Here is an 18,178-nt window from a genome sequence, read left to right on the forward strand (position 1 = left end):
ATTAATATAGCATTGTCAAATTAATTGTGATACTTAATTGTAGATTTACTGTAAACAAATGAGACCATGGTTGAACTATCTCACGGCAGTGATATTATTACCTCCGCCATGGAGGTTATGTTTTCCGTGCGGTTTGTTTGTTTGTCTGTTAGCAGGATTATGGAAAAACTACTGGCCTGATTTTCATGAAACTTCGTGGAAGGGTGTAGCATGGGCCAAGGAAGAACCCATTAAATTTTGGAGCGGATCCGCATCCGACTCATGAACAAGCAATAATAGCACGAACCTTGGCGGAGGTCTGCGCTCTCCGAGTGCCCTTCTAGTTAGTACTAGTGTTACTTACTTTCTGACCACATCTCCAATAAACTGTATGTTTATTTTCTCTTTTGCTTACTGCAGAGGATAATCATGTTGGAAGTGATTTCTCCATCGGCCTTTCACTCCTTCCATCATCTGCCATTGAGAGGAACTCTTATAGCCTCAGCTCTGTTTGCACTGGAAGAACAGCGCCTTCTTCCTGTTTTGTGCTGTAAAGCAATCTGCCTTTGTGTTAAACAATGTAAAATGCAGTGTAGAGGCCGGCAGAAGCTGCCAATCTTCTTGCCGACTGTCTCGCTTGTTTACGGTAATTGTACTAAAGGCTCAAAATTAATGTGGGCACAATTGATTGATGTAGTATTCTACAAGTAGCCCCTTTAACAACTATCTCCAGAAGACTATTATACGATAGGGGCGTAGCTAGGAATTATGGGCCCTATGCACAGGTGTTGACTCCGGCCCCGCTCCACTTTCCTCTCATCCACACACCACTATTATTCCATCTATGACAAACATCTGTGTCTGCCCATCCATCACTCAAACACAAATCCACACATTCATTTACTGAACAATTATTGGACACATTCCTAATTAAAATTACGGGTTTTGGGCACTATAGCGCTAATCGGCTGCCATAAGAAGGCTCATCTTGTTTTAGTCTACACAAGAAAAAACAGCCAAACTTTATTCCTGCTTGTTCCAGTTTGAATCGGATAGCACAACACAAAAATTGCTGTATCATATTTTGGAGAAAGTTTTATTTGTTTGCAGTTCTGGAGAATTCAACCAAACCTTATTTCAAAACCAGAGCAGTGTCAAAAAAAAGAATAAAATATTTACGAATATACACTTTGGGGTCCTGGGTGGTCAGTAGCCCGAGGTACACAGTATCTGCTCATTCCAGCCTTTAATTTTCTTGTTCCATCGACTCCACTGACTTAAAAAGGAGGTTTTGGTTATCCAATTGATTCCAGTCTTCGATTATTAAATAATTGTGGCGATGTGTAAAAAGTAAGTAATTAAGTTTTATCAACTAAACTTTATTTTTCTCAAGTAAATTTCAAGATGGTTCCACTGCTTGTACCAAAACAGTTTGTGCAGTCTGCTCAACTCTGGGCAGATTGGGAGCAGGGAGTATTTGACATGCTGGGGGACATCATGGATCACTGCAGCCAGTGGGCATCAGGCATGGACAGCTCACTCCCTGGCAATGCCAATGAACACACACACACACACACACACACACACACACACACACACACACACACAGAGACACTGACAGAGAGAAAGCAAAACAGAGGCTTTGAAAAACATACAAACACACACACACACACACAACACACACAGTGCATACAAAGAGCACACACACAAACAGACCGTCACACACACACACACACACACACACACACACACACACACACACACACAGAGCACCAAGAGCTTCACTAGAACAGCTGGTGTTGTCCTCAATCATCTAGAGCGGTCTGGTGCTCGCACTGGCTGAAACACACACACACTCACACACACTCACACACACACACACACTCACACACACACACATACACACTCAAATGGAAGCTCCCGTATGCATACAAAACTTCCTCCACCCATGGGAGTCTCATGGACTGGGCGAGTTTGTGAGACTGAGAAAAAAAGACACACACAGACAGAGAGACAAAGAGGATAACTGAGAGCGAAAACGAAAGAGGGAAAACAGAGAGAGAGAGAGAGAGGGAAGTTGCCCTTGCAAACACCTTATTACTCCAACTTAATGTACTGTAAAGTCTTATACTCTTTTCCCTCGACACGGCGCCCGTGTGGCTATAAGCTGTAAGTGTCGCACTCAGGTAGGCAGACACAGGGCGCTATAAGACACACGACTCTGTCAACACAACATATGACAGCATTATCCCGGGCAATGACGCATCACCGCGGCGACAGCCAGCCAGAGAGCACACATTATGGGATGTAAATGATTTGGGCTTCTGTCTTGACGGCTCGCACTTTGTTGCTCTATTTCTCATCGCGAGTCTCTCTCACTAAACACCTCTCTCTCTCTCTCTCTCGCAAAACTCACCCACCCATCCATCCCCCAGCATCTCCACACACACACACACACACACACCCACCCATCCCCTGCCATCTCCCATTAGCCGACCCTCTACTACCACCAGTATGGATGTCTCTAACTGTCTCCTGTTTCAGCCTATCTGACAGGCTGAAGAAAAGGTTCTGGGTAATTCCATCGATGTTTTCCATCTGTTAATTTGCTGTGCTATAAAAAGCCCAACTTTACACGGCCGCCTTGAGCGGCTCTCATCAAGTGAGTGAACCCCCACCCAACCCCGCAAAAAAAAAAAGTCTGCCTGCAACCTTGAAAGAAGACGACTTCTGTTCGGTGCCCATTCAAAGCAGGGAAAGAAAGAGAGGATAATTTAATGTTAATTAGCGCCTTGTCTACAGGGGGTAAGAAAAAGGAAGGAAAAAAGAAAGTCGGACAATGGAGTGATGGGGTGAGACAGAGAGAGAGAGAGAGAGAGAGGGAGAAAGAGAGAGAGAGAGAGAGAGAGAGAGAGACGCCTGAGGCCCGAGGACACTGGTGATAGCTCTCCTTTCTCTTGTCTTTCGCTGTATTAGCTCTTGTTCTCTCTCGGCCCCCTGCCTTGCTTCTTGCCTCGAGTGCTTTCACAAATTAATGACATTGTAACCAGAACATTAGTCGGGTAATGAAAGACGTGACACAACTGGGCAGTGTGTGGGCACAATGGGGTAATAAAAAGGGCTAACGCACGAAATATAATGGAATATTTAAAATAAATAATGACATAATCCCAAAGAGTTGGATGCCTGTGACAAAGTTCCTGCTGAAGATGTTCTCGCTATCTCCTTGAGTTTCAAAACAACTGAAAAAAGAAGAAAAAAATGCAGCAGGTGTTGACAAAGAGGCCACAGAGCGAGTCAGCAGCACTCGTTATAGATTAGTTAACATCTTCTTTAATTAATAAATAATTAGTGAGGAACTTTTGCAGTTAAGCTGGATGTCATTTTGTTCGCATTTCACAGCAGTGCAACACTACTGGGCAACTGCTTTTTTTCTTAGACAGACGGAGGAGAGCTTGAGAGAGAGAGAGAGAGAGAGAAGAGAGAGGGACGGGGAAAGGAGCAATTGTCTGCCACCGCTGCATTTGTAAAGGTTAATGACGAACATCAAAAACCACAAATGAGAGAAAAAAATAAACAAGTGGTTAACCAATGCTGCACAATATAGTCAGTGTGTGACGCAAAACCTGTGTCTGAGTGTGTGTGTGTGTGTGTATGTGCATGTGTGTGTGGGGGGATATTACTGTGGTTGGCTGTCTGTGACTTGCGAGGCCATAATTGAGACCAGAAGTGTCCAAGGATTAGACCGAAACAACACCGTGCATACACACAGCCTCATTATCCTGAACCACACTCATCTCTCATCTCTAGCCCTCTTTCTCTCTCTCTCGTTCTCTCTCTCTCTGCAAGTTCTGTATGCCTCTGTTTTTCTATCTCTCTGTCTCCTAAATCCCATTCTCTCCATTTCCTTCTTCCCATCTATCTATCCATCTGTGCTCTTACTTACCTACTTACCTGCCTTGTAGAGGTCTATGATTTAATAACAGCTAATGACACTGCAAACATAACAAAAACCGATAATGTAATATTGAGACAATAACATAATTGCATTTTTGCCAATTGCCTAATAACTTGACATTATTTGAAAAAAATATGCTAACCATTATGACTTTTTGACATCACCGCAGATTAATTGGATGATGTTTTGTTGACAGTAAGGGAAAGCTGTTCTTAGCAAGCAGCCTCGTCCACAAGCCCATTTTAGAGTTGCCGAATGAATATGAGGTTATTTTCTCAAAACATAAACATTAAGTCTAATTTAATTTTACTGTTAATGTTACTCTTACTTTTAACTTGTGGAAAATACATTTAAAGTCACAATGAAACCGCATTTTGAGAGCATCTTGCTTCCTTAATGTGATGTTTTCTGTTGAAACAGAGAGAGGCAGTAATATTTTTTAGGGGTGGAATTGTTTAAAGTCTGAACGTACGCCTCCTGCACCATGAAGTCATAACTAAAGATTTTGCGTTTTCCAAGTAAAAGTAATGAGATCTTGAAAAATACAAGAAAAACCAAAAATATATATTTTTGCATAAATTGTCAAATAGGTGTATGGTATGATAGTTAGAATGAGCTAAAAATGCGAAAATGTAATTTTTCAATAAATCTCTTAGGACTTAAAGAACGTATATCATAAGCTATTGCGATTACATTTTCGTTTCAAGATTGTACGAGATGGTTTTTTTTTTTTATTATGTTTTAGGCTTTATTGCATTTAGTTTTATTACATTATTGACATTTTTTATGGCCATACTATAACTGTTATAGGCAGTTATAAAGTTTTAGGCCTCTATACCAATCTATCTACCTAACTAACGATGACAATATCTGTCCGTCTCCACTGTCAGTTTGTAATACTAACAGTAATAAAGAGCGGCTGGTAGCTTGGCTGGTGATCTAGCCAAAGCCAAATACCCGGAGCGCCTGTGTGTATCTGCAGCCCCTAAACAATGTAGATATTAGACACTTAAATCTTAACAAACCACGGTTCACTAGATTAATGAGCTCATTTCTTTGATGAATACATTTCTCTCTTCATTAGCCTGGATGCTATAAATGATTCTATCAATCGCTTCAGGCAAGTCCAAGGAAGCCAGAGAGAAAGAATATGCGTTTTGCCAGTGTGTGTTAACAGAGAAGGAGGATCTGTGTTTGAAAGCAAGTGTGTGTGTACCGTGTGTGTGTGTGTGTGTCTGAGAGAGACGAGAGAGAGAGAGAGCAGGATCAATGGTTTTGTTCAGAGAGGAAACATACTACAGATGGCTGTTGTGTTCGTGTTTCCAGCTGTTACTAGTTCAAATGAGAGAACAACACAGTTGCAGTTTAACTGAACAAAACGAGGGCATCATGAACTACAGACTCACGTTCACTGTTTCCACCGATTTTTCATTTATCATAGTGTACAGTAGAGTTTCTTGAACTAGAGGTTGCGATCCACAATGGGTTACAAACCCTTTCTTGATGGGTCCAAATAAAACAAAAAAGCTCTAAAAAGCTCTTAAAAACACAAAAGAAAATGAACATGGTCTAGAATAAAAGACAAGTCTTTTACTGGAAAATATTAGGAGCTCTTATTTTCGGTAAGTCCACTCAGACTTCATTCATGACAAGGTTTCCAGTCCGCCGAGAGCTCGGCTGCCAGAAAGCTCAACAGTGTGCCAAAAATGGAAACTTTGTTAGAGACGAGAAGAAGCCGTGATGGGTTCTCAAAATGGAGTACTGTCAAACCACGGCACAGGATCCACAGACACATAATGTACTTTTCCAAAAGAAAAGAGAGAGCGAAAGCGGCAGCAGATGGATGACAAATGCTTTGTCTTCTTTTTAGGTGGGATGCTCTGGGACTTTCAAGGCTACTCCCTGCTGGAGATGGACATCGAGGCTGGAACAGAGCATTGCCTCATCCTGTGAAACCGTGGTGAAAATGGCACATGACCTCCATCACAACCGCTGTATGGCTCTGTGTGTGTGTGTGTGTGTGTGTGTGTGTGTGTGTGTGTGTTCGAGACAAAAGAGAAGAAAGAGAGAATGTGTCTGTGTGTTTTTATCTGTTTGTGTTCGCATCTGCATGTGTGCGTCCGTGTGTGTGTGAGCTGTTGCGGCACAGGTTGTTTACCGCGTTTGTCCCTCTGAAAGGCGTGAGGCTAAATCATTAGTGAAGGGTGCTAATTCTCCTCTCAAAGCTGTGATCCCAGCACTAATGGAAGTAGTGTTCACATAGTCTCTCGGTGAGTACAGAGGGAGAGAGAGACATAGAGAGAGAGAGAGAGAGAGAGAGAGAGAGAGAGAGAGGGGGGCAGAAGAGCATTAAAGAGGAGGGGAATAATGCAAGGTTAGACTTAAAGATGGCGAAAGGGAGGAATGAGATACATTATGTGAGCGTGTGTGTGTGTGTGTGTGTGTGTGTTGAAGCATGCATCAGCATCTAGTTGGGTCATTATTTCTTCTCCCATCGTGTGAGTGAGAGGATGGCGGACAGAGAGAAGTACAGTGTGTGCGCGCTGATGTGTGTGGGCGTGTGCGCATGTACAGTACGTCTATATGTGTGTGTGTGTGAGAGAGAGAGGATGGATAGAGAGAGGTGAGAAAGAGCGATAAAGGGAGGGAATATGCGAAAGAGGTAAAGAGAGGGTCAAACAATTAGGAAAATTACTGTCCAAGTTCCAAATTAGGGGAGTCATTGCAGGCAGAATACAATTCCCATTTAACGGTTCGTTTAGCTCCAAAATGCCAGCCCCAGTGTAATAGATGAGATCTGAATGAGAGGAGTGGATAGCAGCGAGTGTGTGTCTGTGTGTGTAGCCGTGGGCGTGTGTGTGCGCGCGTGTGAGGTTCACACTGTAAATGTGGTTGACAGTATAATTTGATGAAAGCTGACAGCTAATTTATGAAGCATATTTTTGGGTAAATGATTTTTCCCTGGCCCTTTCTCAGTCATCCTCGATTGGTAATTGGATTTCCCCAACTTCCAAGGTACAGTAGTGCATTAGGAGTAAACTGGTTAATGAAGGACTGACTGTGGGTGTGTGTGTGTGTGTATATGTGTGTATGTGTGTGTGTGTGTGTGTGTGTCTGGAGGAGTGTGTGTGAGAGTGTGTGTGTGTGTGTGTGTGTGTGTGTATGTACACACTGTTTGTAGGTGTACGGGTGCCATCTTTTAGTGCAGTGGAGGTTAATTGCAAAGTTTTGGTCTGCTGCACTAATACCCAACTATTACTAACCAGCTATTGCAATATGCCCACTCAATCAATCAAGCACCATGGACGGGAACACACACACACACACACGCACACACACACGCACACACACACAACTAACATACCCTCCTTCCTCTATCCCTCCCACACTCTCTCTGCTTTTCTCACTCCCTCTCTAATTGCGAAGAGTTTCTCATCTTTATGAAGCTATTCCCTACGGTGGGTCTGTGTGTGTGTGTGTGTGTGTGTGTTTTGTGGTGTGGTGTGTGTTGGCCGGAGGGAGCAGAGGAAAATGACAGAAGGTGGTTATTCTCATAGAGAAAAACTCACATGACCATGGAAAATATCAAGACACACACACACACACACACACACAGATGTCTCCCTTGGACGCGACAGTCTAAATACCAAGCTTTGACAAAGACAGAACAAAAGAGACTCGAGTGCTGTTCCCTTTGTCTCTCTTCTGTCACACTGCACACCCACCTCTGTCTCTATTTACTGCATGGAAACAATTCAAAACCGTCTTTAAACTACACTAAAGCAGATCACAATCACATTCATCTAATCCAAAACAAACCTAACTGAACCAAACACAACTCAACCATACTCAGTGTAATCCAAATTAATCTATTCCAAAATGAAACCAACCGGGCCAAAACTCACTCTCTATTTCAACAAAGTAAGTAGCAGAGTGTGATGAGAGAGAGAGACAGAGAGAGAGAGAGAGGTAGTGTGATACTTTTTAGCATAGTTGCATATCATATATATTGCGAGACCTACACAGGCAAGCCTGAGTATTGAGACAGTCTTGTGAGAGAGAGAGTCTTTTTTTGTCGTCGATACTGAATTTCACATCAAATTATGAATATATAACATTCTATCACTTTGTTGAGCTCTGTGTTATAAACCATTTTGAAACAGCAGCCAAAAAAAAACCAGAGTTTAATCTCCATGTCAGTAGCGGACAAGAGATACTGTGCTCAGCCTTTACCTGGAGTGTTGAGCAGTCTGGACATGCGGCAGCTGTAGGAGATATGCTGCTGACAGTGTTCTGCACTGGTGGTGATGGCTGTCACCTGGGAAACACAAACACGGATATATATTTTCATTTAATCTTACTCAGCCAGACAGGTCAATTTCGTGTGAGAACAACCTATTGAGCTGCAAAATGGAACAAAGTGTACTGTAATGCTGCGTTAATTTTGCCTCCCTTGATTTAGAGGAGCTGAAAATGGATCGAGCGATTCATACAAATTGGAGAGCATAATTACGGGAGGATATGCCGCTTAGTTCATGTCTTCTTATGGAATGTATGTGCTTAATCCTGTTAACATCACACACAGTTCACTTTTGAAGGAGAGTGACAACCGCATTCTACAACCGCACTCGGATTCAGGTATTTTGAGCGTGGATTCGGTTTGTCAGAGTCATGTGAACCAGAACCACACTGGACAACAGGTAAGTGACGTAAGGCGCAGCACTCATTACGTTACACAACGTTGTCGTTGTTCATTTGAAAAAAAGCAGGTAGTATAGAAGGGTGTTGTGGTCAGAGCAGGAAGAAAAATATTGTCGCGTTCCACAGACAGCACGTCGCTTAAAAGCACCAGGTTCGTAAGAAGAAAGAGAATAGGACAATCTGTTGGTGGCAGTTTATCAAAACTTGATGGATAAATTGACACCTCTGGTTGTTGTCAAGTGAATTAAAAATGTTTGGACTGGTTGGAAATTGAGAGAGGAGAAAACGGCACCATCCTCTTCCGTAAGGCTCGTCGTCAGTTTCCAGCAGTGGGAAAGAAGCAGATACAAATTGAGCTCTTACCAGCCAATGCAAATATATTACTCCACAGTTCAATAAAATCACCCCTAAAAAAGATCAAAATGTCCCTAAAAAAACAATCTCGGAACCCATCGTCTATCGGTCTGACGACGATTAGACTCTGGGGGCACGGGCCAATATTTCGGGGTTTCCGGTGTAGCCAGCGGACATCCGGGCCAAGACTTCCTCTTCCGTGCGCCGGTCATTGTTTACAGTCCGATTAGCAACTTGAGACACGAGAATGGAGTTGGAGCTGAGCGACGACGTCTCATATGCAGATATCTGTTTATAGAGATTAGCCGAAATGTCGTCTGGACCTAAAAAACCTACAAAAAGTATCGATGTTTGTGTATTGTGTGGAGAAACGTTCGACTCCAACTCCATTCTCGCGTCTCAAGTTGCTAATCGGACTGTAAACAATGACCGGCGCACGGAAGAGGAAGTCTTGGCCCGGATGTCCGCTGGCTACACCGGAAACCCCGAAATATTGGCCGTCGCCCCCAGAGTCTAATCGTCGTCAGACCGATAGACGATGGGTTCCGAGATTGCTAAAAAACAGACCAGGGGGCAGAAATATGCCCTCTGATACAAGTTGTCCCTGTTCTCCACTTCTTCTTTTAGCAGCAATTTGTGTGTATATTTGTATGTATGTTTACAGATGTATATTTGTGCCATGTGGTGGATGCTTTTATGCAAAGCTCCTCATAGCAGTGTGAGTGTGTATACTTTCAGCAACGGGCCCCCAGTGGGAAACAAACCCTAACCTTGACGTTGTTAGTTCCATGTTTGTTCTTGTTATTGTTGCACTCATTAGAAGTTGGCCTGGATGAGTTTCAGCTAGATGCCTAAAATATAATATGCAAATGTGATGCTGCATCATTAAGCTGACTTGGTATGTATAATGAATGTGTGTGTGTGTGTGTGTGTGTTACCTGGTCCATAGAGGCGCTGTAGTTGACCTGTAGGACGGTGCGTCTCTCTCTGCTGGAGCCAGTCACTGTAGTCTGGGCTGGCAGGTTGTTCATCACTGTGGTCCACACCTTGTCCTCTACACACACACACACACACACACACACACACACACAAGCTCTTGTTTCTAAAAGCCATTCTTAGCATAGCAACCAAGTACATGAGAACTAGAATTATTCAAAGCATCTTCAACTGCATAACTCAAGGCAGTTAGAGACAAGATGTGATGTTCAGTTACATGGTAAATTGTAAAAAAGTCCTACACTTACACATACATTCACCCACACACACACACACACACACACACACACCGACTAGCTGTCATGGCAGTGAAGTTCCTCCTGTGTAATCTAGGTTACAGCTATGAGACTCTAGGGTTTAACAGACACCTTCTATGGTGTTAAAGCACGAGCCAGTCACTCAGTCATTGCCCCGCTCATTCACACTGTCAATCAGGGAATATGTGTGTGTGTGTGTGTTTCAGATCTCTGATGCGTGTGCGTATGTGTGTGAGAGAGAAAAACTCTAACATTTTTGAGGTGTGTGTGTGTGTGTTCAGCGTGACTAAGGGGCTAGCCAACAGAGTGCAGTGACATTTCATTAAAAGTCTCGCCTTTGCTCTGCCTGCTCTGTCTGCTGTCCCAGACTATTCACTCATTCCGCTCTGTGTGTGTGTGTGTGTGTGTGTGTGTGTGTGTGTGTGTGTGTGAGTGTGTGTGTGTGGGAGGATGTGTTGGTGTGTGCACGTGACAGAAGTGGCTCTCAGACCAGTGGAGCACCCGCACGTCTGTAATGTATATGTGTTTGTGGTGTGTGTGTGTGTGTGTCTGTATTTGTATGTGTGTGCGTGTGTGTCTGTGTTGTGTGTATGTTCCGAGTTAAATGTCAGTAGCCGTGGCTGCGTTGCCATGGAAACCCCAGGTATAGCAGGTTAAGCGCAGCCAGTGTCTGAGGTTAAGAAGGAGGAGAGCTGGAGAGTTTTCTTCCCTCACAGATCACTGGGGCTAGACGGAGTCACACACACACACACACACACACACACACACACACGCACACACAGATGGAATTATGGGTACACACACTCCCACACATACCTGTCATGTTGCAGTTGACTTTGAAGGGGCCGAGGGGTCCGCTGCCGTCAGGGTCAATCCAGTAGGTGTCAGAGGATCTGCCCAAGTGCTTATAGGCCTCGCATGATGGCTCATAGATAGCTGGAGAGGGGGGTGAGGGGGTGAGGAGGGGTGTGTGTGTGTGTGTGTGTGTGTGTGTGGGGGGGGGGGGGGGGGGGGTGTAGAAAGAGAACAAGGTGACAGAGAGAGAGAAGGAAGGAGGCAAAGAAGTAAGAGGAACCCAAGTAATTTATGTGTGCCAATGTCTCTTATTCTCTTTTAGAAAAACAAATACACAGACTTAGCTCTTTAAGTTCTAAGTTTGAAGGACATGTGTGTGTGTGTGTGTGTGTGTGTGTGTGTGTGTGTGTGTGTGTGTGTGTGTGTGTGTTGTGTGTGTGTGCATCTGTGTCTGCGCTTATATTCCATATTCCCATTTTGAACATGTCCTTTGAAGGACCAAAGATTAATTACATTTCAGAATGCCGGGCGGATCTGAAATAGCATCATCGCTGTTCGAAGTCGTCTTATTTATTTCTTTATTTACGTTTCCTCTCCCACCAGCCGGCACGTTGGATGTGGTTGTCAGTCTCAATTCAATGCCTGTCAAGAAGTGGTGTCTTGGCCCACACACTCCGGCAATCTAACTGACAACATATTGATGTTGTGTTTGTGTTGATCCACACACAGGCGCAGAAAGAGAGGGGAGGGGAAATGAATTACGCTTGGAAGAGATTTGAGAGAGAGAGAGTTTGAGTGAAACTTCCTTGATTGAGGCGAGAATGTTCACCGGCTTAACACTGGTTTCAGAAAAACATCGCTCTCTCCCTCTTTTTCTCTCCCTCTTAGTCTGTCTGGCTTCAGTTCATCATTACTCTGTATCAGTTTTTCTTTTTCTCTCTCCTCATTTTAGTATTATATGTCTTTTTCCCTGTCATATCCCTCTGCTCCTTTGGGGATTTTTTTAGTGATGCACTTGCTTTCTGAGCGGCCATCTACTTCATGGAAAGGGGCATTTGTTGGAACTGACACTCCTGAACTATCTCAGAATGATGCGCACAGAATTCAAGATAATTGTTAGAGCAGTATTTCTGGTTCAAACGCCACGGGTCAAAGGCTGTGACACAAATGAAGTGGCTTCACCAGTGTTTTCTCTAAAATTTATTCAACAGTGGTGCGCTATTACAGAAAGGTTAAAAGGCCAGCACTGCTAGAGAAAATATGATATTAAAAGATCATCATAATTTGGCCAGATTTACTTCCAAAACACAAACGAGGACAGGGACAATATTTAGAATAAGTGCTTTATCATGATAAAATATCCAAATAAAACTGATGAACAGTGGAAAACAGCTTTACTACACGACAACTACAACCAAAATTATGACAGACATGGACCTGAAACTAAATTTAACTTTCTAAGGGAAGGTGTCATTTTTTTAACTGTGTTTTATCCTTCATTTATCCTGGGAAAGCACTGAACCCTGCTTCACGTTCACACCAGTACAACCACAGTCTTGGGGTTAACTGCCTTGTTTAAGGGCACAGTACTGCTAGTCTGGGGGTTTGATCCAGCGACCTTCCAGTCACAAGCCTGCCTCTCTAACCTCCGCTGCACCTTCAATTATCTCTGGTGGGAGAATTAGTCCTTCATCAGACACATTGAGAGAGAGAGAGACAGATAGATATGTGCATGCACGGATATACAAATGCACACACACACACACACACACACACACTCTAAAACACACAGGCAGAGTCAGAGAGGAACAAAAAGAATAAAGGAAATGCTGGCGGCAGCATGGAAAGGAGAACTGTAAGATTTGGGAATTTCTGAAGAGCTCCCCTTGGACCGCCTTTCCTTTCTCTCTCTCTCTCTCTCTCTCTCCATGTCCTGTGTTCTCTCTCTGTGTGGTCACACAGTCTCTCCCCATCCTCTTGCTTTTCTTATCATCTTTCTCTGTTTTTCTGTTTGGGCTTTGTTTCCTTTCTGTTGCTACTCATACTCCTCAATCCCTCTGTGGTGCTCTCTCTCTCTCTCTCTCTCTCTCCCTCCCTCCCTCCCTCCCTCCTTCCTTCTCACTTTCTCTAAATTCAGGTCAGTTCAGTCTGATTTATTAGGATGACCATGAACACTATGGCCTCTCTCAGTTTGTGTGTGTTTTCTAAAGAGAACAATATTTGTGGCATGTGAGGGAGGAAGGAGGGATGGCATTCTCAATTTTTAATATCTCTCTCTCTGTCTCTCTCTCTCTCTCTCTCTCTCTCTCTCCCTCTCTCTCTGACTCTCCTCGCTTTGTGTGCTGGTGCTTTTTGTCTGGTTGCCTCTCCTCAGACCAGAACAAAACACACAACACTGTCAGGAAGCCCGGCCTCTGAACACTTCAAAGTTCATCTGTCCCTCCGCTGAGCATTGTGGCTTTGGAAGGAGAAACAGCTTAATCACTCAAAGGGGAATAGAGGCGGACCGAGTCAAACAAACACACAAGGAGCAGAATACAGCGCTGTTACTGATACACCGCAAAAAACGCATGGACACACACACACACACACACACACACACACATACTTACAAGTGTGGCAGGTGGCTCCTGTGTAGCCTGTCCCATCACAGGTACAGCTGAAACTGTCCCACGTCTGTTTACACCGGCCCCCATGTTCACAATGATTAGGCATACACCTGCAGGGAGGGAGGAAGCGACACACAGAGGCAGGGAGAGAGAAAAGAGAATCATTTTAAACCTTCTCAAGGCATGTATTGCCTTTAGAAACAGGAACATTTGAAGTTCTTTCTATGCCTGCAGCTAATGATATAATTCTACCCCCCTGCTGCTCACCCCACTGCATGGCTATGCAACAGGGATATGTCAGGAGTAGCACTTCACACTGTGTGGAGACAAAAAAATTCACCCGACATGAAGCAAAGTACCCAGGGAATGTGATTCAAGGCGTGTGATTCTAGGAGTCCGGAAAATGGAGCACAAGCCCAGATGGAGAGTGAGATTGAGCAACAGATTCTCACATCACAGATAGCTGTAGGAATTCTAGGCTACGTACTGAAATGTCGTATTGATTTAGAAGCAGTCAGGTCGCATAGGGAATAAGCGTCCCACCTGTCTGCCAAAGTGAACATCTGCGTGACGTTCTGAATATGGGAGACAATAGTGAAAGGTCACCAATACCCCTCTCACACTGGACTAGTGACATGGGCTGACCATCAGCAGCTGAGTTGCAGCAGCTTTTGCACAATCCACATCTCAGTTGTCTCAAAGCTTCAAAATCCTTCTCTAACTCGTCTGCTTCCCTTTATCTCCATCTCCTCCTTTGTGATTGGAACTGATTCAATAAAGGATAATGGCTTTTACCTGGATTCACCTAATCAGTGTACTTCAGGAATAAAGTAAGTGCCCCTAATTCACTCATTCAACATTAGCACACAAAGGCCCATGAAAATTTCAATTCAGATGCAAAAAACAAAAAAGAGAACTCGAGGCATAAAGCTTTCACCTGACAACAGCAGTATCTCAGCCATGTAATAATCATCCCACCCTACAGTAAGTGTAAATATTTCGATAGCGGGCATACAGCAATCAGACAGTCCCCCAGTTTGGCGCCTTTAGCTATTTAACGTGTGATATTGGCGAACAGCTAGCGGCTTGCCTACTTAAGTAGAACCGGAGCAGTTTGCACATCACTGTTTTTTCTTGTTGAAATATGAATACCATCTCAAATCCTGAATACATCAAGGATGTGAGGTACGATTTGCCTGCAGGCCTGGTGGGGATGGATCCCAAAGCATTCAACTGCTGGAGCTGGGTTTTACACACACACACACACACACAATGTAAGGTACACATATACAAACATAAGCTATGTGATCACAAATATCTGAGGCTGCTCGTTTGAATGAATCACAGCGCTGCTAAAAGGAAAGCCAGCTGGAGAAAAAACAACAACAACATTGACTCATTAGAGCCGTGGGGGTCCTTAAAAACGCCGTGTTCTTTAGTCCTTTGGGGGTGAAGGCACTTAGGCAGTGTAGAAACGTTCCCTCTCTGGGCGGAGACAAGATGATCACTGTTGTCAGACTTAACTACAAAGCTGACATGCATCTGCAGGCTTGTTCGTGTTGTACAAGGAGAGAGAGAGTTTGTCTGAGTGTGGGTGTGTGCATATTTTCATGTTTGTGTACATTAATACTCATAAGTGCATGTTTGTGTGTACTTAATGTGTACGTGGTTTTCTGTGTGTGTGTGTGTGTGTGTGTGTGTGTGTGTGCTTTGCGAGTTGTGTGCCGACGCTCTCTGTAACACATTAACCCTCTCACGGTGATGTTGCGCAGACGCTCAGATGCTGTAGCTGTCAAAACAAGCCGGCTCCAAAACTGAGAAAATATATGCTATGGCAGGAAAAAAAACTGTGAGCAGGAGAACAGAAATATTTTTTTGGGGAGAGAGCGAGTGGAGGGGGGTATGTGTAAGTGTGTGTGTGTACGCGAGCAAGCAGTAATGTGTGTGTATGCAGCGAGGGAGAGATGTAGGTGCTGTAGCTTTGTGTAGAAAAAAAAATGACACTTGTAAAATAATTCACCACCTAACTGAGGATATCTTGGCTCTGACTGTGTTGACTAATGCAGTAGAAGATGCTTTGGATAGCGCTAGTGCACATGTGCCTGGCTGCCATGCTAAAAATGGCTTTTAGAAGCAAGATCTGTCATGCTGTGTATAAAGTTGCACCTGTAAACACCTGGAAACTGTAAATGTAAAAGTTCCAGTGGGTGTGACAGCGTTTTACTTGAACAAAATAATGTCTGGTTTAGGAGAAGGTTCCGATGAAAACGGTATAATATAAAAGTGAGCAGACCATATAAAACGTTGACTTTTTGAGCATGTAATTGCATGCACTGTAATTGAACTGATTGAGAAAAGCATTTCACATATGCCTGTGTGTCAAGTGTTTCACAATCTTTTGTACCTTCAGCAGGCTAACAAGGGTAGATAAAATGACATTGTGCTTTCACAATGGGCTGCGATTGACGAGCACAAAGGCATTTGTTCAGCAAGCTGTGTGCACTGAAGTGCACCGACTCTGTACTCCGGGCTTTGTTTGAGAATAGAGGTAATTCTACCAAGAGAATGGTGAACACATATACAGCAATCTCTGAAATGGAGTGTGTGTGTGTGTGTATGCTTTTATGTGTCATTGTGTGTGTTTTTGGTGTTTAAGTTTGTGTGTTCCCATGCAGTGTGATAGTGTCAGTGTGTAATATATGAATTTGCATTCCCGCTTGGGTCCTGGGTGTATTTTACTCAGTGTGTCAGCGTGAGAGAGCAAGTGTGTGTGTGTGTGTGTGTGTGCGTGCGTGTGTTTTTGCTTCATCTACCATCTCAGCCTAAACAGAATCCCACAGTGGAACGGCATTGATCAAAAGGAGGTCAGACAGGGCTATTGAACTGCCTTCAAAGACATTCAGATTAGTTAGATGGTAACACTGCACCCATTCATCTTCCATGGCAGTACAGGGCCCACCTCAAGTACTGCAGGGTTCAGATACAACATTTTGAGGTAATAGAGATGGGCAATACTGCATGCAGCAAGGGTGGGACCTGTTAACTGGGACAACATGAATGACATCGTAGTTGTTGTTAACTAACATGCTGTATATATTATTAAAAAAAAAAACTTTGTTAGCAAAGTTTACTATCTACAATGCCCATTTGTCATGTCTTCTTGAATGGACTTTGAGATGCAGTGAAATAACATGCAGCACGGTGGGATAAACTGTGGTACAGATCAGCATGTTTCTGGACTGGTTACACTGGTTTGTATTGGTTTGGTGTACTGGTATATATGGTATTGGTATTTCTTGAGGCAGGTTACGACATGATGCTGACGCTAAAACGTCTTGAGAATTTAAAAGGCTGCAGCTGAATAACATCTGCACTCATCTGTGACCGTTTTGCTTCTTTAATCAGAATAAAGCAGTTCATACATTTATGATCACCAACTCTAACTTAGTGGCATCAGGACAGCATCAAAGGGAAGCTTCAGGATTTAAAGACTGTGTAAACACACTGTTTTCAGCCAGTCTCCGTCTAGTACACAACTTTGAAAGATGGGAAAAAGTGGGGCAGAGAGTGACAGTGAACAGGGGTGTGTGTCTGTGATAACGGATCACCCATCTCTAGTTGGGGGCGGTTTTCTGATCGCAAAGCATTTGAGGCTGCCAAAGGCGAAATACATGCCTTGACACCGCTGATTGAGGCGCGGCCAGAAGTGCAACGTGGTGGAAAGTTTCCACCCATAGAGAGCAGCGCAACAACAAGTTTCTGCCCCTAGAAGTGGATGCAGGACTTAATTTGAAAAATTAAGTACAGGGTTAATGCTATTTACTATATAGAAGCCATATAACCATGTCTACAGCTCAAAACGTGATTTAGTGCTGATTCACTCTTCATGAAGCCTATCCTATTGCCAACCAACCAATCAACATGCATCTAAGGATGTTCAAAGGAGTTGGTGTTGTCATGGCCTTTAGCATTTGTCACCAATGTTGGTGCACGTGAATGGGGAATGAAAGAAATTATTTCATTCCACATAGCACTGAAAATTGGGAATGCAAACAAATGGTAACAGAAGACTGGCACCAATAGACTGGCTTCAAAAACTTTGGAAAACTTTGGTTTACGCCTCGTTCTTAACTTTAGTATCCCAGCAAGCTAGACCTTTCTTGGAGAGAGGACAACATTGATCTATCTAATTCAAGCAGTGGCAGTTGGTGTCTACTTCTCTGAGCAGAGATATTGATGTAGGAAAGCGTTATCGACAAACCTGACCTGAAAACAAATTGCTCAATTCAGGAAGACGGTGCTCCAATCAGAACAAGGTCAACCTCCTCCTAATTACTGTAGCTTCCCAGTCTCTTTCACCTTAAAGGTTAGATCCAGGGGCATGACTAATGGCCACTGCAATCTGATTCATGGGCCAAAGGCATGACTGAAAACCGTTGAAGTCTTGTTTAATTTAGGACTACGCTTAATCCATGATGGTTAAACTAGCCCATGCTGCTTAAACGTTATGCATACAGGCATCCGATTCG

The 18,178-nt window shown here is 43.6% G+C and overlaps 1 protein-coding gene across 1 annotated transcript in view; it reads right to left on the minus strand.

Moving 5' to 3' along the window:
• Nucleotides 1-18,178, minus strand: part of cntnap2a (contactin associated protein 2a) — a 332,210-nt gene that overhangs the window by 93,348 nt on the left and 220,684 nt on the right. The window contains exons 12-15 of the mRNA XM_071919513.2: nt 13,653-13,759; nt 11,062-11,181; nt 9,931-10,046; nt 8,171-8,255 (exon numbers count right to left, since the gene is read on the minus strand). Coding sequence (XP_071775614.1) covers nt 8,171-8,255; nt 9,931-10,046; nt 11,062-11,181; nt 13,653-13,759 — 428 coding nt within the window. The remainder of the gene's footprint in view (nt 1-8,170; nt 8,256-9,930; nt 10,047-11,061; nt 11,182-13,652; nt 13,760-18,178) is intronic.

The sequence above is a fragment of the Centroberyx gerrardi genome, chromosome 22, assembly GCF_048128805.1.
Source record: "Centroberyx gerrardi isolate f3 chromosome 22, fCenGer3.hap1.cur.20231027, whole genome shotgun sequence".
NCBI lineage: Eukaryota > Metazoa > Chordata > Actinopteri > Beryciformes > Berycidae > Centroberyx > Centroberyx gerrardi.